The sequence below is a fragment of the Trachinotus anak genome, unplaced genomic scaffold (genome assembly GCF_046630095.1).
Source record: "Trachinotus anak isolate AG129_WGS33_773 ecotype Australia unplaced genomic scaffold, CSIRO_AGI_Tana_v1 ptg000004l, whole genome shotgun sequence".
Taxonomy (NCBI): domain Eukaryota; kingdom Metazoa; phylum Chordata; class Actinopteri; order Carangiformes; family Carangidae; genus Trachinotus; species Trachinotus anak.
Window position 1 is genome coordinate 24,412,737 of NW_027273855.1, and position 26,364 is coordinate 24,439,100.

Sequence of the window (26,364 nt, forward strand, 5' to 3'; positions counted from 1 at the left end):
TAAACTGCACTCAATCTTGCTCTGTGCTTTTTAGGATTCGCTACTTAATCCCCATGAGAGACTGTAGCTTACTTGACATTCTCTCATAATGTGTTGCACTGCAGCTGTCAACGATAAGGACCCTCATATCCTGCCCCATCACTCAGAAACTCAGCTGGGTTTTCAAATCTGGCTGACTGGGGCATCCAGGTGGTCCAGTGGTCTCAGTGTAGGGCTGCTAAATTCACTTCTCACATTTTGTAGACCAAACAAATCGATTAATCGATTGACAAAATGTGAAAAGACAATGAAAAATGTCCATCACCCTAAAGTGACAAATGTCTTGTTTTGCGCAACCAGCACCACATAACCCAACAATATCCAGCACATAGTGACAGAAAAATGATGAATGATTAACTAATCTTCTCACAATCAATTAACAAATAATTTAATCTCACACATACTATATTCAAATCAGACCGTGCAGTCTTTATGTCCTTATGTCACCTCATTTATCACTGTGATGTAATTGTTCAATGAATATCAAAAATAAGTCTAGGTTCCTAAAAGGCCAACATGTGGGAAAAACTAGACCTATATGCACAGATTTTATTTTGCAAATACAACTAATGTCCACAGTATGAGCTGCATGTTACATTGTGCCTTTGGGAAAATGTTAAGATTGCTCCTCTCCTGTGATGAATAAAAAGCCTGGCTGAGCGAGAGCAGCTGGAAGTGATGAAGAATGGCTGTAGCTGCTATGGATTTTTCAAACCATCAGGGTTGACTCTCCTGACATTTAGGCTAACATACAGAGACAGTGAGCAAACACAATTCTTCACTGTAGCACCACAGCTGAAAGTGACAGAGTGTGCACAAACTCTTTGAGGAGGACGCCGACCACGGGCCAAACCTGTACCGACTACTAGATTATACCTCACTAAGAAAGTGGAGGGTGGCTTTGAATAAAATGTGGTTGTGGGATCATCACACACACTAAAGCATATGATTGCTGAATGACTCTTTACTATATTTAAAAAGCATCTTACAGTTTGTTATTTTCTCTACATCTCATTCATAATCCTTGACCATGTTGGACATATTAGTTAAATATTTACAATCTGCAGCTGAATCCAATAAACTCAGAGAGCTTCTCTTGATGCTACTTAAAGCTATTTGAGTTCACTGTAATATTACTGGGGAGACAGAGACACCCTCTGGTCTGTTTCTGCTGTTACTGCGGTCAGCTTGGACTTAAAAAGAATCAATGAATATCACATTTATATACTTTATTTTCTGAGATTCTGTTCATTATAATCAACATATTTTGACATTTCAATAAGGCAAATAACTGACATACAGTTAAGGATCCCATTACAGTGTTCAGTGGATATATTTGTCATATTTTAGTCCAATTATTATTATTTCTACTGCTGTAATTGTAAGAAAATACCAATCGCCGGATTCTGTCAGACTACATCCCACCTTATTTAACTAATAAGTGATGCTGGCTTCTTCAGTGGAAATCATACTAATTTTAAGGCTGAGCTCTGAAAGCTCTCGCCAACTGCACAGAGAATAAATATCAACATCTGTGTCATCACTGGAAGCAGGGGAGTGAGAGGACAGAAAGATAAAGACAGAAAGAGAGAGGGGGGAAGAGGGTTGGGGGTAGAGACACGGAGTAAACAAGGCCATCAGGGAAATAAGTCCAGTCATTTCCATGTGTGTTCGTCTGAGCTGGGGTTTAACAAGCTGTGCATGAAGACAAGCCTGTGTGGGTGGAGTTCCTCTTAATCATAGCTATGAATGTTCAGCAGGAAACCCACCGGGAGGAGAAACTTGTTAATTGAGATCTCGATCCTCCAGAGGTGTCTGCTATAACTTCAAGCTCTGCATTTTTTCTTTTTTTCAGATGTTTTATTAGCTCATGCAGGCCACACTTGAGGGCATGATTTAATGAGGTTTGTGCATTGTTGATATTTGCAGGATCCACCAGCCATGCAGCAGCATCACAGTGGCAAGAAAAATGATGCGAACCCTTTAGAATGACCTGTTTTCTGCATTAACTGGTCATAAAATGTGATTTTTATCTTCATCTAAGTCGCAAATGTAGACAGTGCCTCCAAGATAATATCACACAAACAATTATAATCTTCTGTAAAAGTAGGCAAACCCTTGGATTTATTAACTGGTCTAACCTCTTTTGGCACCAATAACCTCTAACAAGTTCCTCCAGTAGCTGCTCAATGTTCAGGAGGAATTTTGGACCAACTGCTTCAGCTCAGGTATATTCTGAGGACGTCTGGTGCAAACAACTCTCTTCAGGTCAATCCACAGCATCTCTGCTGGGTGAAGGTCTGGGTTCTGACTCCAAATGAGGGATTTTCTGTAGTGGATTTACTCCAGTATTTAGGGTCATCGTCCTGCTGCATCACACGCCCACCCTGACGTTATCCTGTAAGAGACCTTGACAAACTTTTTTCCATTTTCCCCTCGATGATGTGGAGCTGTCCAGGCCCAGAGGCAGCAAAGCCCCAAATCCTGCTCCTCCCTCCACTGTACTTCTCCTTTGGGATGACGTTCCTCTAACCCACACCTCCCTCAAAATCTTGTTTCCTTGACTGGACTCCAGATTTGACAACTCCCAACTCCAGGTAACTTTTATTAGCCAAGGGGTTTACATACTTTTCCACCCACACTGTGAATGTTTGAATGTTGTTTTCAACATGGAAAAGATACAACACAATGATTTGTGTGTTATTAGTGAAAATAGATTGTGTTTGTTCATAATAGTAACTGGGATGAAGATCTAACCTTATTTCAGGACATGTTTATACATAATTCCAAAGGGTTCACTTAGTTTTTCTTGCCACTGCACATAGAATTATCTGAAAATGGAGTACAGATATTCAGAGAACACACTCTTATTACAATTTCACCAGAATTCATTATTATTTTATTTGTGAGAAGAACTTTAAGGTCACTAAGCATTACTTTGATCCACGGATTGATTTGCTGAATTGCTGCAACATCAGTTTCTTACTAAAATAAACACATTTTAAACTACAAGTGTGTGTTTCTGCCTGATTTGGCGACATTATCATTTATTCAGTTGTCACGCACAAATGTGGAAATTATATGCTTCTTCTAAGACTGTGACTCAGTGGGTTCTCTATCAGATACTCTTGTTATTAGACTTCTTTTGTCTCTTGTTTGACTGAATCTAATTTTAAATGTTACCATTTTTTGTAAGACGCCTTCTTGAGCCAATTAAAAACATCTATTAATGTTCATTATATTTTTTGCTGGTGCAAATAAAGATTAATTAACTAACATTTGTATACTACAGTTCTGCAACTAATAATTATTTTCATTATTGATTCATTTAGAGATTTTTTTTCTTGATTTATCTGTTATTAAATGCTGGTCTATAAAATGTGCTTTTTATTCTAACAGTCCAAAATAAAAAAATATACTATTAACAATCACAGATTAACAAAACCAGAAAATAATAATATTTGAAAAGATGGAACCAGTGAATTTTTTTCTTTCAAATTAACAACTGACGATCAAAATATCAGCCAATTAATTTTCTGAATAATGCAGCTCTAATATACTAAACACATTAACAGCTCATTGAGAATCACAAGCCTTGATAATTTTATATCTACTGTAGAAACAGGAAGTCATTTCCCTCCCTTTGTATCACAACTTTGCCATTAAATGTGACTTTATCTGAGACATGTCACGACTCCTCAAGATGCTGTTAATGAGTCACAAATGCAACTGTGTGAGAAAACCTTCAAGAAACACTTAAGTTTGGTTTTATAAAAGACTTTTCTCTTACATGTAATCTTCACATCCGTCTTAGTCTGGATGCCAATGAGTGAGCATTACGCAGTGAAATCAGTGACAAACAAAAGTTATGGTTTTGATCCTACGTGTCACTGTCCAGCTCAAGAATTTTCAGTTTTAGTTTGATGAAATAAGACCGGACTCGTCTGACCCCCCCTTCAGCCTGTCATGAGCTGGTTTTGCATGAGGTGCTTGTGACCACTCAGCTGCGAAGACTTCAAAAAACATGCACTGACTTTTGTGCCTCTAGAAAGACTGTCCACCACAACCAAAGCCTCCGTTCTCACCCACAACTGCATGAATGACCAAATCTAAAAAGTGTCTGTGTAGATTTATTTTTCCTCTCTTAATGAGAACTGCTTCAACTCTGTCTCTGAAATCCAGACAGGTCTGTGGATTTCAGGACGAGGTTTCTATTCCTTCATTTGCTACATGATGTCTAATTAAAACGCTGCGGCCAAGGATTAAGATGAGATAACTTAAGTAAGAAATTTGGACGTGGGATGAAGTCTTAACACCACAAAAACAAGGTCGCACAGGTCGGCTCCTTCTGAGCACTTTCATTTCAAAGTAACATTCACAACGCAGCGAGCAACTGCTGAGAGGAGTTTTCATTTATTTCAATCAAACCTTTAGGGGAGACAAATATGCAGCAGGGTCACAAATGAAATGGGTTCTTGTGCAGAGTGTTTCAGACTGTTATATTTGCTGGAAGTTAAAATGCGACACAGCTGTTTTGTTCCTCATGTTTTTTACTTCAGCTTGATCAACCGAGTTAGGAAAAAAAACATAACATGAACATTAAATAAGGAGCCAATTAAAATACATTAGAAATGATGTGCATTTATTTAATCTCCTTTGTTGTCTTCATGAATTTGTTTGCCAAAACTTAACACATACACACAACATCTGTGTAAACAAAAGCCAGACGGCACAAACCTACGCTGTTCATGTTGACGCTTTGTTGTCGAATGTGTCCTGTGGATGTGATGCGAGAGCTGCGTGAAAAATAAAAGTCCGTGTCGGGGCAGCTGTCAATGTCCGTTTCCCTGCTCAACTTTCATCTGCCTCCAGGTTAATGTTGTTACCGAACTTGGCGTAGAGCTGGACCTTCAGATCCCCCAACACATCCTGTATCGCTGACACTTGCTTCTCAAGACCTTTGACCTCCTGCTCCAGTGCTTCCTGGTCACAGAACATGGAAACTACAATTATACAACAGCCACTGCAAACTCCCCACAGAAGGCGGCCAACAACAGGGTTAAGACATTTACATAAACCAGGTTTTACAGATGACTTTTAGTTGTGTCATCAAAAACACATTCTAACGTCGGGAGGAGAAAACGTAAATGACTGTGTATAAATGTGCATGATCATAATGAGCTGTTTTCAACACATCTGTCATTCACTGTGTCGCAGACGTCTCCACATCAATCTGCACAGGCCTGTGCAGTGTGTTTTTGTTGTGTGATGAAGGTGTAAAGACGAGGACAACCAGAGACATGCTGAGGTGACAGAAGGGAGGACTTGGTCTAATCTAAAATCTGCCTTGTTCAGTGCCTACCCTCTCTCTCTGTGGGTCAACGTCTGTGAAGCACTGACACTGACGCTGCCCAGCTCTTCTCCCACTGGTGCACCGAGGAGGATCTCAAGCGCCCCTCTGTGGAAACGGCCATCTGAGCCTGAGCCGACAATCTGTAGTATGTTGTTCTACTCAATCTCACCTGCTCCAACCCTTAAAGTGATAGTTTGGGTTATTTGATGAGGGCTTGTGTGAGGTACGTATTTATGCCAGGATAAGCATCTGCTTTATTATCTAAGCTGAGCGATGTGTGGATGTGGTTCCATTGGAGCTACGTTTTTTCAACTGTTGAACTACCGAAACAAAGGGCTGTTTGATGGCAGGATAAAGCAGTGAAAATATTCAAAATATAAACACACTTCAACTGATAATAGCTTTTTTTCTATGGGCATGTTTTCCACGTGTTTAAAACACATATTTTTGCTGTCCTTGTCCACAGCAGCACATCGTTCACCGCCGCTCCTGCAGCTTCAGGGAGCGTGCTGATCTGAATCTACTGCAGGTAACACACTGACTATAGATAAGTACCTCACACAACCTCACGTCAAATAACCCAAACTATCACTTTAAAGGAACAGTTCTACATTTTGTGAAATTATTTGCTGTCTTGCAAGGAGCAAGATGAGAAGATCATTACCACTGACATGTCCGAAGTCTTGTTGGCTCGTAACAGTGAGGATTTGTCTCCTCTCAACCGACCGGTCGAGGCAGACGCTGCTAAGGTCTTGACCTTAATCTGTAAAGTGCTCTGTGATAATGTTTGTTATGATTTAACGTGATTGTTACCTTTGTCAAGCTGTTGAACTCTCCCTTTAAATGTTACATTTGTACCTGAAACAGAGCCAATCTGGACTCAAAACCATCTACTTTTGGGTCCTTGACAGGAAGAAAGTACAATTACAGCTTTTCTGGACTGAACACTGGGACTTTTTTATTGCTAACAATGTTTAAAAGTGGAAAATTGTAAAAATAAGTTGCCATTAAGTCACAAAAACATGAGTACTGACCTGTGAGTTTATCACAAAAATGCACAAATCTGTAACACAATTCATAAAGATGAAGAATGCGTGTGTTTGCAAAAACATGTTATGATTTCTGGTGTATTTATTGGTCTAAACAGTAATCTGAAAATGTCAGCACATTTTAGAAATAAAAATATGTTCTTCACTTTAGCAAAAAGTAGTTATAGTTTGCAAAGTCTGTTTCAAGTTTGGATATTGTGTTACACATTTTTATTCAACACATTCAAATGTCCTGTGGAGAGATTTTCACAAATACAGTAAATGAATGAGCATTGAGTGGCAATGAAAGTAATTATCAACTGCATTTCAGCTGCATTTGTCAGTGACAGAGTCTGGAGAGGTTTAGAGTTCTGTGCATACCTCAACTATTTTATTTCAGAATTTCTTTTGGAGGACTATGACAGCTCTCTCCATGAGAGAGCACGTGGAGGAACACAGCAAAAATGAATTTTAATATGGTGTGTGAACGGGCGCATGAAGCATGGGAAACGTGCTTTTCTTTCAGAGCCTTTTGTGGCAGCAAAGTCCTTCAGATGACACGTTCTGAACAGGATGACTTTCAATGGAAGCCATTTTTTCAGCTTAAAAACAGCATATTGATCTCAAAAAGATTCAGCTGCAAGAACATTACATGAACACTACAGATTTCACCCACGTTGGCTTAAGATTTTGTTCGTTGTTTCACAACCTCGACCTTATTGTAATGTGTGTAATTGTAAATGTAACTGTGTGTAAATGTAACTGTTTAATAATGTTAAAGCAATAAGGCTTTTCAAAATGTTTAAAAAATGCTTAGGTAATCCTACAGCAGAATGCATTTAGTGTGGTTCATTTTTCAATCCAACTATTAAACAACTTTTACTTAGTACCACTTATTAGTTAACTTATTAATACATTTCATTAAATGTATTTATCGAAATAAAAAGCTTTGAAAACATTTGCCACTGAACAATGCTTCATTCTAAGCGCGCTTAAATGGATCATGATCTGATGTTGCTTCAAAGCAGTTAGATGAAAGGTGATCAAGATCAAGGAAATGTTCGTGACGAATAGACTAACTTCCGTTGCCAGGATGCAGGCAAAATTCAGCTTGTGATCTGAGCCTAACAGCTTATCAAATGAGTTTCTGTATCAATCATTATATGCTAAAAAATTCCACCCCAAAGTCCTTTAACTTGATGACCTTAATGATGGCCTTTAACTGATGATTACAAGTGTGCACAAGTGCATTAAGAAACCAACCTTTGCAGCCTCCAGCATCTCTTGTGTTTCTTCCTGGGTGTGACTGATAAAGACATCACCAATTTGATAAGGGATCAATAGAGCGTCGTCATCTAACATCATCAGGTCATCACTGGCATCCTGTAAGTCCTGCAGCGATTTCTGCATGGAGACATTAGCAGACCATTACAGAGTCTCAATGACGGCTGTTAACAAATTACTATTAGTAATGTAGCAGCTGCAGTTCTCTGCACACCACACACACAACTGTGACTTATCTCAACAACCTGCCGTAGAAAGGAATCACTATTCAACCTTATGGTCACTTTGGAGGCTGTAATTTCCAATGCTGATTAATTATATTGTTTTACTCTGAGAGGTGTTTTCAGTATTTTGCACTCTTAATGTTTATCAGTGAGGACAGACTGAATATTAGAAAAATCTTTCAGTAAAGCAATGAAGTTCAACAGCACCAAAATTACACATACAGAAAATAACCAAAACAACCATTAAGTTGAATCAATGCCTCTCTTTAACAGTTTCAACAAACACTGAATATTATAACATTCATGAAAATAAGACTTATGCTTTAAACAAGGTTATCCCTTGCTAGGTGTAAAGAAAATAAACTGACAACAACATGCAAATACATTATCAAATATCCTGTTAAACAGTGAGAGGATTGTATGAGAGTAAGTATCAGGTCTAAACAAAATGTTATTATTCCCAAACCCCATTATTACTCTGTGCTTACTTTCTTTGCATCTATTTCACTTTTCAGTTCTGTCATCCGACTCGTGTTCCTGGCAAATTTATTGATCTTCTGTTGGTCCTCAAAAGTGACATTCACATCTTCAACCGCCTGCAAACAAGAGGAAATTAGCTGTTGTGAAAGAAGGTCTTTCATTTAAATAAAAAGAAAAAAAAAACCCAACACAGTGTAAAAATACACCAGTCCCACAAAAGTTCTGCAATCAGAGTGTTTAGTAAAAGTACGCTGAGTATTATCAGCAAAATGTGCTTGAATAGATGCAGGAAAAATAGTCTCTGTTATGATACATTATTATACCATTAACTTATTGTAACTAATACATCCACATTGAGTTTATTGGCACTATAGCTGGCTCCAGTGAAGCTAATTTTACCCATGTTAGATAGATAGTAGCAATGCACATTTTACATAATTGTAACAGTTTTTTCATGCTGCAAAGTAATTTGTAAGTGTAGCTGGTAAATATATGTTGTGGAGTAAAAAAAGTGCAGTATTTTCCTCTGACACGTGGGTAGAGGTGCTTGCCAAATTGCTTGAAATCAGATTTTGAGTTTCTTAATAATATCACTTTTAGCAGTACAGAAACCATTCCAAAAACATATTGCAAAAATAGAATGAAATAATTTGTGTAATCAGTAAAACAACTACATCACTGCATATATAGAGCAAATATATCTAAAATGTAATACACTGCAATACACCAGTGCTCCAATAAATACACTGAGTAGTATAATAATTCAATTCTGTGGTATGTTTTGAAGCTTTGGTGGTTTAATATTGGACAGTATTATACATCATTTACAGTATATACTGTGTATGGGGCAGAAAAACAACAGAAACACAGTAGAATATAATGCAGTCCAATACAACAACACATGTATAGTTGTGATGTGACTAATCACTAAATTAATTGTTCCTAGCTACTTATCTATTCTGTTGGGTAGTTTAATTTGTAACAAAGCATTGCATTTTATAAGAACCTCACATATTTTGTATGCAAAAATGTTGATTTGTTTAGTCACTAGTAATTTAAGTTACTAAGCAGAGTATGAAAGAGGACAATATCTCCCTCTGAAATACAGTACAGCAGAAGTATCAAGTGTCACGAAATGGAAACTGTCCACTGGAGTACATGTACTTCAAATTTGTACTTGTGCACAGTACTTGAGTAAATATAATCAGCAAATTCGCTCCACTGGGAATCTGGTTAAACCGACCATAATAAACCTGCCGTTCACTAAATATAACTCATGGTCAATGTAGCTAACTTTAGCTAGCAAGTGGCGTTATCGAGTATCACAGCCCTCGTTTAGCTATTTACCAAATATTATTACTACTTAATTAGTCTGCTTATTATTATTATCAGGCTGGGGAACTCTCAGTTACAGTCAACAGGGGAACAGTCAACAAATCACAGGATTAATCTTGCTAGCGCATTAGCTTCCAAGCTAACATTTAACAGTGGATGCTAACACTGCGCTACACGAGGGTGTGACTGGGATTTTAAGTCTCTGACTCCAGTCACCGCGGCTGTTTCTTACACACGCAGTTGTACACGTCTTTATTTGCAGCCCCAGGCTTGAAAGCGACGGGATGCCACCAACACAAGAAAGATTTTTAAAATATATATATATATATATCTTTAACTTACTACAGGTCCCTTCACAGTGGCTGCCATCTTGGCTTCTTCGAGTGCACAAAGACAGCAGGACTGAACTCCACAATATAGCTCCACCGCCATCTAGCGGTAAGAGAAATCTGGACTGTTCCAGTAAAATACAACAGTAAAATGACTAATTTCATCAGTTCTGTCCATTAAATGTTATATTCTGGTTGTCACCTGTCCGGACAGCTGGTATTCAAATAAACAAGGTGTAAAGTAGCATGAAACGTGGCTCTTAACTCACAGATGAACACACATAAACGAAGACACTCTATCACTTTCACCATAATAGACAATTCACCCAGTTTGGTTCACAGTTACAATTAATTATCTCAAGAAATGTGCAACCTTGCTTCGAATATGTCAGACTAGTTATTATATCAACCGGAACTGCTGCTCTGTAAATATTTCTACAGCAAACAGTACTGCACCCAATTTCAAATATTTACTGAATACATCATCAAAGATAGGTAAGTGCTGTTACACAGGGTTGTAGTTGGGCTGTATGATGAGGAATCATACTGTGTTGACCTGAGTTGATATATTATTTCTTCCTACAAGTCTTTAAATCAATGGCCTTTTTGTGAGGGTCGTGCCACTAATAAAACTAGTAGGCTGTTATGCGTTGGTACATCATGAAGAGTTTGCTTGAGGTCTCTCAGCTGCAGGCTTTGCATGAAGTCAGAAATGCACAATCCAAACAGGGGAATCCAACTCCCACCTCGATGCGCATAGCTATATGCTACAATTGGGACATTGTGCTCAAGGATTCCAAGCCTTGACATAATAAATTCAATAAATACAGCAGGGGTAAAACACACATAGCTCTACTTTGTGGTTTGGTTGATTTGCATAAACAGGCTTGGATTCTTGGAGGTTTTAAAGAGTAAAACAAAATGAGCGTTAGGGAGCTTTAATCAGCATGATCACTGCACATTTACTCACAAAAGTAACAAACAAAACATAAAGATGAGAATAATAACAGAAGGAATAAATCAAATGACGAACTACTGTCTGTTTTTCTTTGATAAGTGAATGCCTCTCAGATCGCTCTGTGTCTATTGATACATTGACAGGCCTTCAAAGGCATTTAAATGTGACCATGTGGAGGCATTTGAAGACGGATGATTTCATTACAGTGCTCTTTGTCTGTCTTGATTAACTTAGACAATAAAGCAGATTGCAACTCAAAAAAATGTTTTTATCAAATAATTTCAAAGTAATACAATGGATAGATGTCGCTTTGATTAATTTTTCAAATGGATTCGTACCAACAAACCCTGAATCGGAATCTTAAAACAACTTTGAGTGTAATGACCTAAATGATAAAATGCTTTCTCTTCAAAACCGCAATAACCAAATCAAAAGAACAGGGTTGTAAGTGTAAATGTATTTGTTTTTGTTTTGACAGTGTGGAACCGTGTCAGACCAATATCCTTAATACACATCCTGTTACTTCCCAGCTACATTTGTCAACAAAAGTGTGATGCACCACCTTATCAAAGTGTGCTTGATTGGAGTGTAACCTCATTATGATTGTCAGGTTATTTTCGGAGAATTCACAGAGAGATTATTGTGAGCTAATCATGTGCTTTTACCAACAGTCTGCTGGGCGGATGGCGGGCTTTTCACTGGAGGAAATCCAATTGATTACTCAAAAACAGTCCCACCCATTTTAAAGCACACATAAAATAGCCTGTTAACAACAGCCTATGTACACAGTTGGACAGGATCAGCGGCTCCATCTTTCTGACAGAGCGACAGACACTGCTCATATTTTTTTTCTTGAGGAGGATATCACTTGCTTGACTTGCAGAGGTGTAACAAGGTAAGACATTTCAATGACACTAAAGTTAAGACATTAGAAAAATGCGAAGAGATGTGCAAATGACTTTACATAATTACTTAGCCACATTCACATGGAAGTTAGTCTTTATTTGTTGTAAATCTTTGCTTGTCAGTGTAACGTGACAAAACCACGTTTCTGTTTTTTCCATTTCGTTTGTTTCAGTTGAATTTGAGTTGAAAGCTGTTGATCTGATCTGGGAAAAAATATGGGAAACGAGCATTCCAAGAGCAAAGAGATAACCAAGGTAAAGTGATGCAAATTATACACAAACCTGCAACGAGGCATCTGTAGTATCCAGAACTTTGCTGTCTCTAAATCAGAGGCACAACACATATGGAAAAAGTAAATGTTAGTTGCTGCTTGAGTGTTGAACCCCCAGCATTTCCAAAATGCTTGATTGTTTAGATGTCTCTTTACAGTCAAAGCCTGTGCTTCTCTTGAAATTTAAAAATTTAAACCCCCTTGTGGACAATGTCCTCTGAAGTGCATATATTCTTACATAATTTTTCTTTATAATTTTCTTCATAGAATGGAACAATTCATGAGAAGCATGAAAATGGATCAGCAAATGGCCTCTCTGCAAACATCACATCCAATGGATTGGAGATTGCTGGTGAGTGATGTGTATTTTTATTTCTTATTAAGATAAATAACATGAACAATAAATGATAATGACTCATCTGTAAAATAACAGCACTAATACATAAATGCAGACAAGACTTAAAGAATATCTCAGAATGAAATAATTGGTTTTCACTCTTCTTTATTCTGTTCAATTGTATCTTATCTTTCTTAAAATACTTTATATCAGTCTGTGACAGATAAAATCAGCTGATCTTTCCATGTCTACATTGGATCAGTCCTTTGGACTCTTATAATACTCTGTAAACACAGTGACTCCCAGCTGGACTGTTTCTTGAGTTTACCAATGTAAACTATAGGCGTAGTCTAAGATACTGACAAGGAGCAACTATTTGACCTGTCATGATGTGGTTTGTGTCCCTGCAGTGACAATAATACTGTGAGATTCTCAATGGTTTGTCTAAGAGCTCATGTTGACGCTGGAGATAATGTAACCTTCTTCAATTGACTAGCCCATGTTTACTTCATGGAGCATTGCACAAGTAGATCTCATGCATGGGTTTAATGTTGCATGCAAAGAGCTTAGCATCTAACAGCAGTAACAACTGTGAACTAGTGCAAAGGTTCTACATATGCTATTATTAAATAAGATAAATTATTGCAGCACAGATTTGAAATGACAGAAATCACAACTTATCTGAAACAGATTGCCAATCAGTAACATTTACAAGATAAAGAACATACTGTATATACATATACAATTTGAATTATAACTTAAAAAATAATTTAAAAAAAAACAACAACTAGCAATTCAGTTTTTTTAGTTTGTGTATTGAAAGAGTTGTCAGTCACTTTGGTGATAGCAGGTCCAAACATATATTTTGAAATTTGGTGCATGAACCAAATCTTTTGTTAGATTTTGATCACACATTCTTCTTTTTGTTGCAGTTAACGGTGAGACCATACTCCAACAAAATGGCGAGCCCTTCTCTTTAAACCTTGCTACAGAATCAACTGAGCCTGAGTTCGTGATAGTTGAATCTGAAAGTCCACCTGTTGAGGCCCCAATTATTTCAGAAACCCCTGAACCCACCATCCCGAAGGAAGAGATCAAAAAAAGTAAAGGGGAAAAAGTTCGTCTTTTTGGCAAAATGTTCAAAAAGAAAGCGGAGCCTCCAGCTGTTGTCGAGAGCGTTCAAGAAAAAGAGATGTCAAATGAAGATGAAACGGACGTAAGTTCTTCTGCCACTGATCCACAGCCGGTGAGTAGACTTTTTGTGTTTCTTTTTAAAGGATATGTAAAGAGATATTCTCTATTTCTTTATTGTCAACAAGTCCCATGAAAAGACCAAAACCAACAATGAACTGATTTTCCTAACAAGTATGGCCTGTGTGGCCAAAGCCTGATACAGTGTATCTTCTTCCTCTTTACCATAGAGCTCCATTGTAGTCCATTTCAAGCACATCAATGAGCCACACAATCATACTGGGTGACATACTCTTTTATATTTCGATGAACATGGATACTGTGCAGCCTATTTTGAGTCAGTCTCACACTGTTCACTGTTCTACTGCCTGAAATACTGGCTTGAAACAAATGTGTTTTAAGTGAAAATAATCTGAGTAACTACTGCAAAAACTAGAGTACCTAAGTGTTTGAGGAAATTATTTAGCCTTAAAAAAAAAATTTTTATATTTGTGACACATTTTTAAGATTTTAAGATGGACTAACAAATTGTTGGTTGTTGTCTTTTCATGGCCTTGGTTGATTGAAAAAAAAAAAAATAGAACAATACCCTTTACAGTTTTACACTAATCTCCAAAACAATCTGCCTGCCAAACCACTTGGAATAACTTAGATTTAGAATTTCTTAATAATTTCACTTTTAACAGTACATAAACCATCCTAAAAACATATTGCAAAAGAAAAACGAATCAATTTGTGTAATCTCAAAACAGTTACTGAGAGACCACAGAAATATCTCTAAAATGTACTACACTGCAATAGACCAGCCCTGAAATAAATACATTGATTGGTACCTTGATTGAATTCTGTGGTGTGTATGTGGTGGTTTTCTATTGGACAGCATTACAATGAAAGATGTTTATCATTTGTCCACCTCATTTACAGTACTTAGTGTATATGGAGTAGAAAAAATGACAGAATTATCTTACATTACAATGCAGTCCGATACATCAACACCACATGCTACAACCTCCATACAGTAGAATCAACATCTCTCTGACACAGTCCTCAATTTTTCTGGTCACTCAGTGTAGACAGACCATGATCAAGAACATTATAATCATATTTGTCCCAGAGGCAAAAACCAAATGTATTTTATCTAAACATGAATGTTGATTTTCATGATAAAGGAGTTGAACTCAAGTGGAGAAGAGGCTGCCTACATGATCATCACTGAGCACCAAGAGGAGGTTGAATATCCACATGAAAAAGCTGAAAGATCAACACAAACGGACATAAAAACTGAAGCTGATATTTCAACGCAAACTGGCAATGATGACAACACAACTGTAAATTCTGGGGGCCCAGAGGAGGCAACAACTGAAGAAGATGCACTGAATGAATCTGTTGTTATAATTGCTGAGGAGGCTGTTGAAGAGACTGTAAATGAGGAACCCTCAGACAATCAGACAGCTGGGATCATCAGTGAAGACATGGCTGTCACGGAGAACAATGTATATGAGGATATAATGTTTAGAGCAGAGCGGGTGGAAGTTACTGATAATTTTGAAATCTGCCACTGCAATACTGCAGAAGAGAGTATTACTGTACCTGAGGAAACTGAGCCAGAAATCCTTACAGAACCAGAAGAAATAGTTGTGGAGGAAAGTAAGGACGAGGAAACTGTGACATGGGTGGTCTCTTCTCTTCCTAAAGTGGTGGCAGATTGTGTTGAGGCAGTTTTCGCTGCTGTTTCTGAATCCACTGACTACACTTCTGTAAACACGTCAGAGCCAAGAGTGGATGAAGTAATTACTGATGACAAGGATGAAGGAGCTGGAGACATGTCAGCTGATGTAGTGCTGATTGAACCCAGTGAACCTGAGCCTAATGTTGTCACTCCTGAGGTCGGGGAAGAAAATGGTGTTCCCTCCCTCGACGAAGAATCAGGGGAAGGAAATGATGTTCCCTCCCCAGATGAAGAGTCAATGACTATGGTGATGGAAACAATCTCGCAGATTTCTCATGAGGAGCCAAATCCTCCACCTGCAAATCAAGACACGTCTGTAGAAGAACCTCCTGCCCTACTCGAGACAGAGACTCTTATTAAGGAGGAATCTGCCCATGAAGAGGTCACCACTGATGATGCTGCAGCTGGTGATGTATCAGAAATAAGTCAACAAGATGAACTCAGCCCTGTGACTGACAATGAATCTTCAGAGAAGTGTGATAGCTGCCCAGAGGAACAAATTATCATTGTAGAGGTGTCTTCCAATGAGCTTATCATCACTGAGGAATTTCCTGAAGATTCTCCTGATGGTGAAGTCGAGCCCGAGTCAATTCTTGAAGTTACCGCGACAGATGAAACTGCTGAGATTGGTGAAGATGTGATATCTGATGTGGGACCAGAAACAGGTGAAGAATCAGAACCAAGTTCTGCTGTTATCAGTGAGGGTGATGAGGTGATACCAGAGGCAGTAATTAATGTTCTCTCTGAAGAATTTGAACTCATTGCTACCATTCCCGAGGACCCTGCAGCAGATAATGACAACCCTCTGGAGGAAGAGGTTATTGCTGCAACAGTTTTTGTGCCCCTCTGTGGGGAACAGGAAGTAAGTCTTACCATTCCAGAGGAGCCTATAGAAGAGACAATTATCCAAACCAAAGATGAGGCAGTTGTTGAGCCTAATGTTGTCACTCCTGAGGTCGGGGAAGAAAATGGTGTTCCTTCCCTCGACGAAGAATCAGGGGAAGGAAATGATGTTCCCTCCCCAGATGAAGAGTCAGTGACTATGGTGATGGAAACAATCTCAGAGATTTCTCATGAGGAGCCAAATCCTCCACCTGCAAACCAAGACACGTCTGTAGAAGAACCTCCTGCCCTACTCGAGACAGAGACTCTTATTAAGGAGGAATTTGCCCATGAAGAGGTCACCACTGATGATGCTGCAGCTGGTGATGTATCAGAAATAAGTCAACAAGATGAACTTGTTGAAGAGATGAATGATGAAGCTATTGAGGCTTTATCAAATGAATTTGAAGCAGTGCCTGAAACTGTTGAAGAAGATACTGCTGTCCAAGAATCATCCACTGAAGGAGAAGTCGTTGAGGTTACTATTTCTGAAGAACCCACAGAAGACAGTGACATGGCAGAGGAAAAAACTGAAGTATCTGATGGTGTTTTGGCACAAACTGAAAGCACTGAAACACCTGAACAAATTCCTCTAATCTCAGAGGAACCTGCAGAAAAAAATCCAAGCCCTTGTGAGGAAGACGCAATCATTGAGGTGTTGGAGAACACACTAGAAACAGTCGTTGAAGCTATTTCAGAAGTCATTGAAAACACAGTTGAAGAACCTGAAGATGTGCAAGTAGATGTGCCACCAATGGAGGCCACTGAAGAGCCCGAGCCTTGTGTTTCAGTCCAAGACGAGGAGAACGTTGCCCCGGCTGAAGCTCTGTTGGAAGATCCTGATCCTTCACCTGTGGTTGAAGTGGAGGTTGTTGACCCTGTTGATTCTGAAGAGCCTGCCGAGGAGAGTGAGCATCAACCACAAACTGAAGTGCTCATGGTAATCCTCGAGAAAACTGAAGATGAAGTTACCGAAGACACAGTACATGAAACAGACAATTCTGATGATGCTTCAGCTGCGGTTGAGGAGAACTCTGGAACTGTAACTTTAGATGAGCCTGTGGCAGAGTGTGTTGAGGCTGTTCTGCAGGCTATTGTAGAAGAAATCATTACAGAGGAAGCTGAATGTACCCTTGTGACTTTAGAGGAAGCAGAACCAGAGATCATTGCCAAGGAAGAGACTGAAGAGAAGGCAGAGAATGAATCAAGTGTGCACACAACAGATTCAACAATGGACTCACAGAGTGCTGAAATCAGTGAAAATACCTCAGTCACCAGTACAGACATGGAAGCTTTACTGGCTAGGTTGCAGTCAGCTTGTACATCAGTCGTTGAAGAATCAGTGTATAGCATTGGTGGTTTAGAGATATCTTCACTGGGAGACACTATTATTATTACCATTCATGTGGATCCAAAGACAGAGCAGCAATAAAATGTTGAAGGAATTATGTTTTTCTTTTGAAAAATATTGGTCTACCTCATTAGGATATCTTTTGCTTCATGGTATGTCGTAGTAATTGCAACTGGATTGTAGAATGATTTGTATCTTACAATAATGCGTAGTGCCTCTATTTGTATATATCATCAACAAAAAGTTGACATTGTAAAGTACTCGTACACGTTTTCCAATAAAATGAAAAATGAAAACTCACTCATTCATGACTATCTTCCTAGTTTATTTGCATTGTCTTTGTATTTAATGAAAAATATTATTTACTTTGAATAAAAAAGGAATATGAAATTTTAATCAAGCCAAAACAATAAATCAAAATTGACACACAAAGCAAGATCAGAATAGATTCACTAAAAAATTATCTTAAAATCAGGATCAGGTCTTTCTCTGCTTTAAAGATACGCACCATAAGCACATAGCAAGGTACTTGAGTTTTCTGACATTTCTTAGGGCATAACTCTCACACATTGTTGAATATCAATGAGTGAGGGGTGGGACACACACATTAATAAAAGGGTGATTGTTGACAATGCCCCGAGTAGGCAGAGGCATGGTTGGAATTGTGCTCCCATCTCAATGCTGCGATTAAGACACTCACTGCTTGCATATCAGCGCTGCTGCTCTAACATAATTCTCAAAGGCTAATTCTTTGTGATGGTGTATAGGAGACAGCTAACCTAAAGCAAGAATCAGAATCATTAACGGAGCCAGAAAGTGTGACTCTAGACCCTGGTCCAGTGGAAGAAAAAGCTCCCGAAACTGACAACGGAGACAGTCAGCCTGTGGAAAACCAAGAGGAGAGCAACCCTGAAGAGAATCCAGTTATGAACTTCTTCAAAACACTAGTAAGTGACACGATTTGAGAAATTAAGCGTGGTTTATATGTTCTTGATATTTCTAATTGCTTCTGATTCAAAATTACACTGCCTAGGGAAAACAAATTGAATTAAAATAAATTATTATTTGAAATAAACTAATTTAATTAATAATTATAAATGAGATTGCTGTAATCAAAGTGAAAAAAACAAATCCAACCTTGCTGAAGGCAAACAGATGCTCAAACAACAAAAATAAACTGTGTGTATTATTTAAAGCCACTGAAGGCAAGACATTTAGTAATTTGCCTGATAATGTGGAGATCAGTGATAATAAATTAAACAGTGACGACGCTGTGTCTAGTTTCGATTTGTCTGTTTGTAATTCCTCTTATGTTGAGGTATGTAAAAGGGGGGTTTAAAGGTATCCATAACAAATTTCTGCCATGATGACAGCGCCTTATGGAAAACCCACAACAAGCAGCTATTGTATTTCCTCTTCATCATGCTGTCTTTTGGATTCATGCCGTTTTAAAGAGTTACCATTGCCCTAACCCCATGCTAATCAAGTCTTTGAACATGCGGGAATGTGGTGGCCTATTGTTCAGCCCATAGTGTGAGCTCACAAGGGAGGCCTGTGCGGTTGGAAGTTGAGATTTGTGAAGATAGAGCGAGGGCAGGCCTACGCCATCGCCGGAGCACAATAGCTGTCACAATGACAGCGCATGTACTGTATGTGCACTGCCAGGGACCTCAGAGTGCACTCTGTGTGCCTTAGTTAGCTTACCATAAAGGCCTATGTCTGCATCCATGAAAGGCTTCTGTTTTATCTAAATAATTATTTTTCTGTTCCTGTCACACCAGCTAGATCCTCTGTTTCTGAACATTTTACTCTGCAGCTACATTAAAAAAACATAATGCTCCATGATGCTTTCATATTTAACATTTGAAGGTTAGCCATTTTTTTCTTATTTTTTCTGTGGTATGTGCAAAAAAACATTGAAGACAGTTAATGTTCCTTCCCTTGTTGCACAGGTGGCTCCTACTAAAACATCCAAAAAGGAAACAGCCACTCCTGATGCCACAAAAGAGCAGGTGAACAGATGTTCATGAAGCATTACACTACATAAAATTACACTAAAATATTCAGTTCTATTCCCAAAGCCATATCAGTGAATTCAATAATGTTTGGGAAATGCTGGTGAAATTTGCTGTAACTGGCATCCATTTCTGTTTCTGTTCTGTTTGTGACTTAAATTAAGGATATTCCAGATTTTTTAAAGAAGTACATTTTATTTCTAAGCATTTACAGGACATGTACACCAAGCTTTTTGTGCATCTTTTGTTTGCTTCAGTTTAACTTTATCTCTCTAACTGCTTCCTTTTTTCTGTTGCCAAATAGTCCCAGAAGGAGACCCAACCAGCAGCAACCACTACTGTGAGCATATAGCCCATAAAATGTTTTAATTTGTATAACAGACCCTGCAATTCAAAAGACATAGGTTTCTGATATATGGCTGGGTTCATCTGAGCCATTAATGACATTTTATTTGCTTATTTTATTTATTTTAATTGCATTTTACATACTAATTACATTTTTAATAGCTGAAGTTGAACAAAAATGTAATTGCAGATGCCATATCACTTAAAATTAACATTACATATAACATATTTACCGTTAAAGGTGACAGTGTGGGCAGTTTCCTACGGTTTTTACTCAGCAAACCATTATTTCAACATCCTCTCTCCCTCTTGAATAGGCTGCACAAATATCTGAACCGCCTGCAGCACCCAAAGGAATGTCTATCCCACCACCACCTCCTCCAGAGCCACCAAAAATGGAAGTCAAAGGAGAACCAGCTGCCAAACCCGTAAAACCCACCCCAAAAGAAGAACCAAAAGCTGCTGCAAAGGAACCCGAGCCCTCAAAAGCAAAATCAGCCAAAGATACTCTGAGCAAATTCTTCCGCCCAAAGGTAAAAAAAAAAAAAAACTGCTGTAACTGGAGACCGCAAGATAAGATCATTATTGTAAGGGGTGTTTATTCATGTACACTTTCAGTGAGTGCATGTTCCACAGGGTGTCAGATTATAACGCAGTGTGAAACCATGCTGTATGTGAATTTGAGGTACTGCTAGGTGTCAAGGCATCCAAAGGCAAGGGTGCTTCAGCAAGTGGAGCCAGTGCCCCGGCCAAGACTGCAGCAGCGGTACAGTAGATAATCATATTCACAAACTGACCATGGCTCATCCTGGCACTAACTGAACAAGAGCTGATTTGTCTGGAGGTGGCAGAAACTGAACAATTTGCTGTTTTCATAATTGGAACAGCGGTATTTGTTTCCTGTTTGGAAATTCAGCCCAGGAGAATCAGGTTTTGCATTTCTCATTCACATTTGTGACTTCTCAGTTAGACATGAAATAACAGTGTGACTTTGGTCCAAGGATTTCACTGGAAAACAGTCATAAGTCAGCAATGGTGTTTCTACCACAGTCCATTTTTAATGAAAAGTGCTTTGGTGCATTAGCGTTTCATTTAATGAAGAAAGAAAAAAGTTTAACATTTTGGGAGTAGCACTTTTTTGTTTACTTGCCTAGAGTCTGATGGGAGGATTGATGCCACTCTCTGTTTTGAAGCTAGAGCCAGGAGGTTAAACAGGACAAAACAGTTAGCTTGGCTGTGTCCATAATTCAGCTCCCTAATTAATGTTACATGGTGTTTGTTTAAAAGAGCTATTTGTAGGTTTTGCTATTGCTCCACAGCCAACATTAGCATTAACAGCGGTTTACTTACCAGTCTAGAAGAAATGTTGTCTCTATCACAGCTTTCCTTCTGCTGAAGTTAGCATGCTGTCTGACTGTCTCGTCACATTGTGATAGTGACTCATTACAACCTTCAATCAACCTAGAAGATGTAGCGCAGCTCAGAGGATGTATTATAACCTCTTGAATCGTAACGACAGCAACAGTCGAGGCTCTTGGCAAGCGACAGTCACCACCGCCTTCTCCTGGCAAGAAACCACAGTCCGTGGCGGATAAAACTTAAAAATAGTCCCTTTAATCCATGTTGATATGACAGTGGCATTGATTTTCTCATCTAACTCTAGTGTGAATAGGTGAATAAGCGATTCTGAAAAATATCAAACTCTTCCATTAACCTGTTCACATAGTTATCATTCCCTGCTATGCTAACATATTAAGCTTCTCATAACTGAAATATTTCACGCATTTCTGAGGTTCTGAGGACATTTACTTTATGTCTTGTTGTGACTTTTACTAACAATAAGAACTCCTTCATGTCCCGCAGACAATCAAGGAGGCACCACAGCCAGCAGTAGAAGTGCAGGTAAACCAGAGAGTCTGCTCAGTCTTCTCAGCTGTACTCAGGGACTGTTTTATCAATGTTTTCTGCTGCGTGTGAATCTACCTGCTGGGGTTTCAAACCTCTCATTAGCACAGTAGGTTTTGCTTTGAACGGAATTATCACGAGTATTTACAAAGCATAAAGTCTGTGTTACATAACAGACACGCATATAGTAAATTATAGCATTTTGCATGCTTGTTTAAATTTGCATCTGTTTAGAATAAACAAGCAGTTTCAATCTGCAGGAGACACCAGTGGAGGTACCAGAGCCAGTTGTTGAACTCCAGGTAAATCAAAGCAGAGTTGTCAACATTAGGGTTTTGTTGTTTTTAGGGAGTAGAATAATAATCTTCTGATCCTGATTATATCACATCACCATGTTCTAAATTCAATGGGTCTTTTTTTTTTTTTTTTTTTCACATGTTTTGATTCATTTGCATTCACTCTGAAAATAAGGTTGAACCTCAGGAGACAGCAGAGGAGGTGGCACAGCCAGTTGTAGAAGAGCAGGTAAATCAGCAAGAAGTGCTCAGGAATATTAATTCTTAATTTTCTTCACTCTGCAGGCATCTCTGACACGATGTTGTTACAGATGTGCCAAATATTATGTTGTACCAAAAATAATCTTTCATGCATTTCAGTAAAAACATCAAACTTGGCATTTGCAGTTTAAGGAAAAAATAAAATAAACAAATAAAAAATAACGCTATTTTTGATTAAATCTTTCACACTGCACTCCACTGGAGTATGTTGTACACTTTCCATCATGACAGATGTGTCAGGTCTTCATACAGTGTCTGAATGGATGGGAAAATAAATAACTTTTCGCTCCCTGCAGATGGTGGATGGGGCACCACAGCCAGAGGTAGAAGCTGAGGTAAATTAAAGGAGTTTTACATTCTTGGGAAATATGCTTATTTGCTTTCTTTTCATTTTTACACTACATTTTGTACAGATTTAAACAAATGAGAAATAACATGTTAAGATTGTATCACCTTTGGAAAGAGCCAGCTTAGCTGCTTCCTCTTGCTTCTTGTCTGTATGCTAAGCTAAGCTACGCTAACCATCTCATGGTTGTAGCTTCATATTTAATGGACAGATATGAGGGTGGTACCAATCCTCTTATCCTACTCTTTGCATTAAAGCAAATAAAAGTATTTCCCAAAATGTCAAACTATTCCTTTAAAGAAAGACAATCTCAGAGTCTTCAGTGGAGACCGAAACATTTCTTTTCCTTTTTCCTTTCACAGATTAACATTTTGCTTTTTGTGCATGAAGGTGCGGGGTTCTTTTTTCCTGCCTCCTCTCTTCTGTGATCTTGGATATTTTCCCCCTTTTTACCTCTTCCTTCACTTGCAGGTGGCAGATCTGTCAGCTTCAATGATGGTCATGCCTTTAATTTGTAAATAGCTCATGATACGTATTTTCCTCTCTGCCATTTTGATAAAAGAAAGTGGATCCCTCAAAAGCTGGCACCCTGGAGGCTGCCGCAAAGCCAGAGCCGCCACCGCCTGCTCAGGAAGAGAAGAAAACAGCCTCAAAATCATCCTTCCTTTCTCTCTTCAAGCCTAAAGTAAGGACCTATTCACTTCATTTTTTTATAAGCCTTTGAAATATCTGAACATCTCAGAGTATGAATGTGGTGGAATTACTAAACAGAAAGTAACAGATTGATGTGAATTTGAGGTACTGTTAGACCACATGACCACAAAAGTCCAGGCAGCCTCCACAAGTGGAGTTCGGCTCCTCAGGAGAACAACTGGAGTGGTAAATACAGTCAAATTACCCCCGGAGAGCAGATGCATTATTAATTATTGATTTCATTAATTACATCTGGTATTAAAACCTATTTTTGTCCATTTGTTGTTATGTTTGAGAACCATAACAACATACATCAGTGCTTCTGTGATCATCCCTCACAATGTTGCAAACCACTAAGACAGACTGGATGCTAACAGCAGATGTACATCTTAATGCCACTTCAAATGTCATCTCAGAGTCCATCTGCGCTGCATGACTGGAGCACATGAGATGTTGTTACTCTCCGTTGCTCCAGGACTGGAATAATTTAAACTGCTCAACACTTTTCAGGCTGCTGAACCCAAGAAGGCGACCCCTGCCCCCGCTGCAGCAGCAGCCGAGGCAGCTCAGAGCGCTAAAACCAAGGAGGAACCTAAAGCAGCAGCCAAGTCGTCAGAGGGGGTTGTAGATAGCAAACAAGCTTCAGCGGCCTCCCAAGCTGGAGATGATGCAGCCAATGTTCCCAGAAAACTGGAGAAGAGGAACTCCATCCATCTGTTCTTTAAAAATCTGGTAAGGAGAGCTTCACTTTTCCAACCAGCTACGACTCCAAAACAGAAATTACACACTCTTAAAACTCATACAACATATTGCAAGCATATTGCAATATGTTGCTGCTTCATGTCCACTAGATGGCAGCAGCAACTCACTGAGTAAACAAAGGTGTTGGCCTCATCATCATGTTTACACCTCCTGAAAACTGTTGGGCACAGTTTGATTAACTTGCTGTAAATACATTTGACTTTGTCCTTGGTGTAACCTAATTCAGAGGACACATTCTGTGCAGCATTGCAAGTCATGAATTTAGGGAAACGATAGGGGGAGAGGAAAAAAGGGAAACAAAACAAAGAACACAAGTTACAAATTTCCCTCCACAACTACCATAAAGGGTAAGGTTTTTCAGAGATTCAAATAAAGCACAAATAAGAATAAGTTCACATTTGGCTTGGACGACACAGCTCTAGTGTCTTTACCGTACTACAAGAGTAGTACGGTAAATAGTGTAAATGAAAAAAACATTCTCTTTAAATTTCAGGGTCAGAAACGTCATTCTACAGACGCTGGAGTCCAGACAGAGCCAGTCACCGTCGCTCCAGCAGCAGAGAAGGCCAAATGAAACCAAAGGCAACACTGAAGTCTCCCTGTACAGTCTCCCTTTCTCTTACTCAATCTTTATCTCTCTCTCTTGCTCATCCCCCTTTCAACCCCTTGAATTACTTTAACTACATTTATTTTTTTGTTTTTGTTACTGTTTAGAACTTAAAATATGAGAGGAAAGGTTACTTGATAAAGGGATAAAAGCAAGTGAGAAAGAGCAGAGAGCAGGTCGATGAACTAGTGGTGATTAAAAATAGTTGAAGGCCGACTGGATGGTGAGGTTGTTCAGATACCTATATACATATATATATATATATATATTTGGTCATATAAATGTCTTGACAAGAATCGCAATGTGAGTGTGATACGTTTTCTACAGACATTTAATGTGACTTCTCTCTAATCGTGCAACCTAACACACTGGGCTTATGCAGTATACAGTACCATGCTTTGTTTTAGCAGTTAATTTAAAAACACGTTGTCACATAGGCTCTGTTTTTACAGTTCATACCAGGGAAAATCATGCAGTTGCGGCAATGCAGAGGTTAATATGAAATGATATGACATAAGTACTTAAATGTGACTTTAAGATTTACAGCTCCTAATAGAGCTGATAAAAGGAGCACCTTCATATATAAAAACTGCACTTACAGATTTTTATTTTTTTTTTAACTCTATGTGAGCTGCATGTAGACTACAGCACATATGTATGCATCATAACAGTCATATATTGGGCCATACAGGAAATCACAATCTTTAGTGGTCTGTGGGAAACTGATTGTAAAGTATTCATTTTAACAAATCTAACTGAGGCGAAAAAAAAAGGTGTTTCTGTGCAAATGTGTCCTTCGTGGTACGTTTTGCAGTCATTGCTTTTAATTTGATAGCAGCACCTTGTATCAAGTCATTTAACTGACGTCTTACTGTGTTTGTCATTTGTGTCTTGCATGTGCGCAGCTGATATCATGCTTGTGTTTGCCTCTATGTATGTGTATCTTGTGTAACTTCAGTTATGTTGAAGACAATAAATATGTTCACCATTTGTCTCTTCTCCATCAGTGTAAACTACAGCAGAAATGAGGAATTAATAAAGAATAACTGGGCGCTGCAGCAGCTCCAACAAATATGCGGCTCAGCAAGTTTGGCCAAAACCAAATATGACATTTTCTTTTACCGCTGACGTACAGATCACCTTCATACATACAAATTAATGCACTGAAAACTTGCTACTAAGCTACTAAGGTGTGGCACGTGAGTCACCCTTTGCTATGTTGGGTGTAGATGCACATACTGTAAGCCTTACTCATCTGTGTGTCCATTTGAATCACTGACAGACAGGTGACAGTTATCTGACAGACACAGCCTCAAAAAAGAGAACTGACCGTGTAATTCTGTCAGACAGCGAGATGACTGCTGGACATCAATATTTAATACTAATTTACATTCTTAGCATCGATGAGACACGCCTTATGGATAAAAGATGTAAAAC

General features: G+C 38.7%; 2 protein-coding genes across 12 annotated transcripts; one reads left to right on the plus strand and one right to left on the minus strand.

Annotated features, from left to right (window-relative positions):
* Window positions 1-4,660: 4,660 nt before the first annotated feature.
* Window positions 4,661-10,219, minus strand: pfdn4 (prefoldin subunit 4). The gene is made up of 4 exons (XM_071477341.1): window positions 10,086-10,219; window positions 8,417-8,524; window positions 7,684-7,824; window positions 4,661-5,022 (listed from the first exon to the last, which is right to left on the minus strand). The coding sequence occupies exons 1-4, from the start codon at window positions 10,173-10,175 to the stop codon at window positions 4,891-4,893; spliced, it is 471 nt and encodes a 156-aa protein (XP_071333442.1). The 5' UTR covers window positions 10,176-10,219; the 3' UTR covers window positions 4,661-4,890.
* bcas1 (brain enriched myelin associated protein 1) lies at window positions 9,924-25,917 on the plus strand. 11 transcript variants are annotated; one of them, XM_071477329.1, is made up of 17 exons: window positions 11,717-11,925; window positions 12,109-12,190; window positions 12,475-12,559; window positions 13,477-13,790; window positions 18,465-18,644; window positions 19,650-19,709; window positions 20,017-20,052; window positions 20,375-20,590; window positions 20,743-20,823; window positions 21,921-21,959; window positions 22,223-22,264; window positions 22,434-22,487; window positions 22,816-22,854; window positions 23,428-23,550; window positions 23,664-23,744; window positions 24,069-24,290; window positions 24,814-25,917. In XM_071477329.1, exons 2-17 carry the CDS (start codon window positions 12,152-12,154, stop codon window positions 24,892-24,894), a joined length of 1,692 nt encoding a protein of 563 aa, XP_071333430.1. In that variant the 5' UTR covers window positions 11,717-11,925; window positions 12,109-12,151; the 3' UTR covers window positions 24,895-25,917. The 11 variants fall into 11 exon arrangements, with proteins under 11 accessions (XP_071333429.1, XP_071333436.1, XP_071333431.1 ...); XM_071477330.1 differs by lacking the exon at window positions 20,017-20,052 and having other exon boundaries at window positions 11,710-11,925; XM_071477332.1 differs by lacking the exon at window positions 20,743-20,823 and having other exon boundaries at window positions 11,722-11,925.
* The last annotated feature ends 447 nt before the right edge of the window (window positions 25,918-26,364 follow it).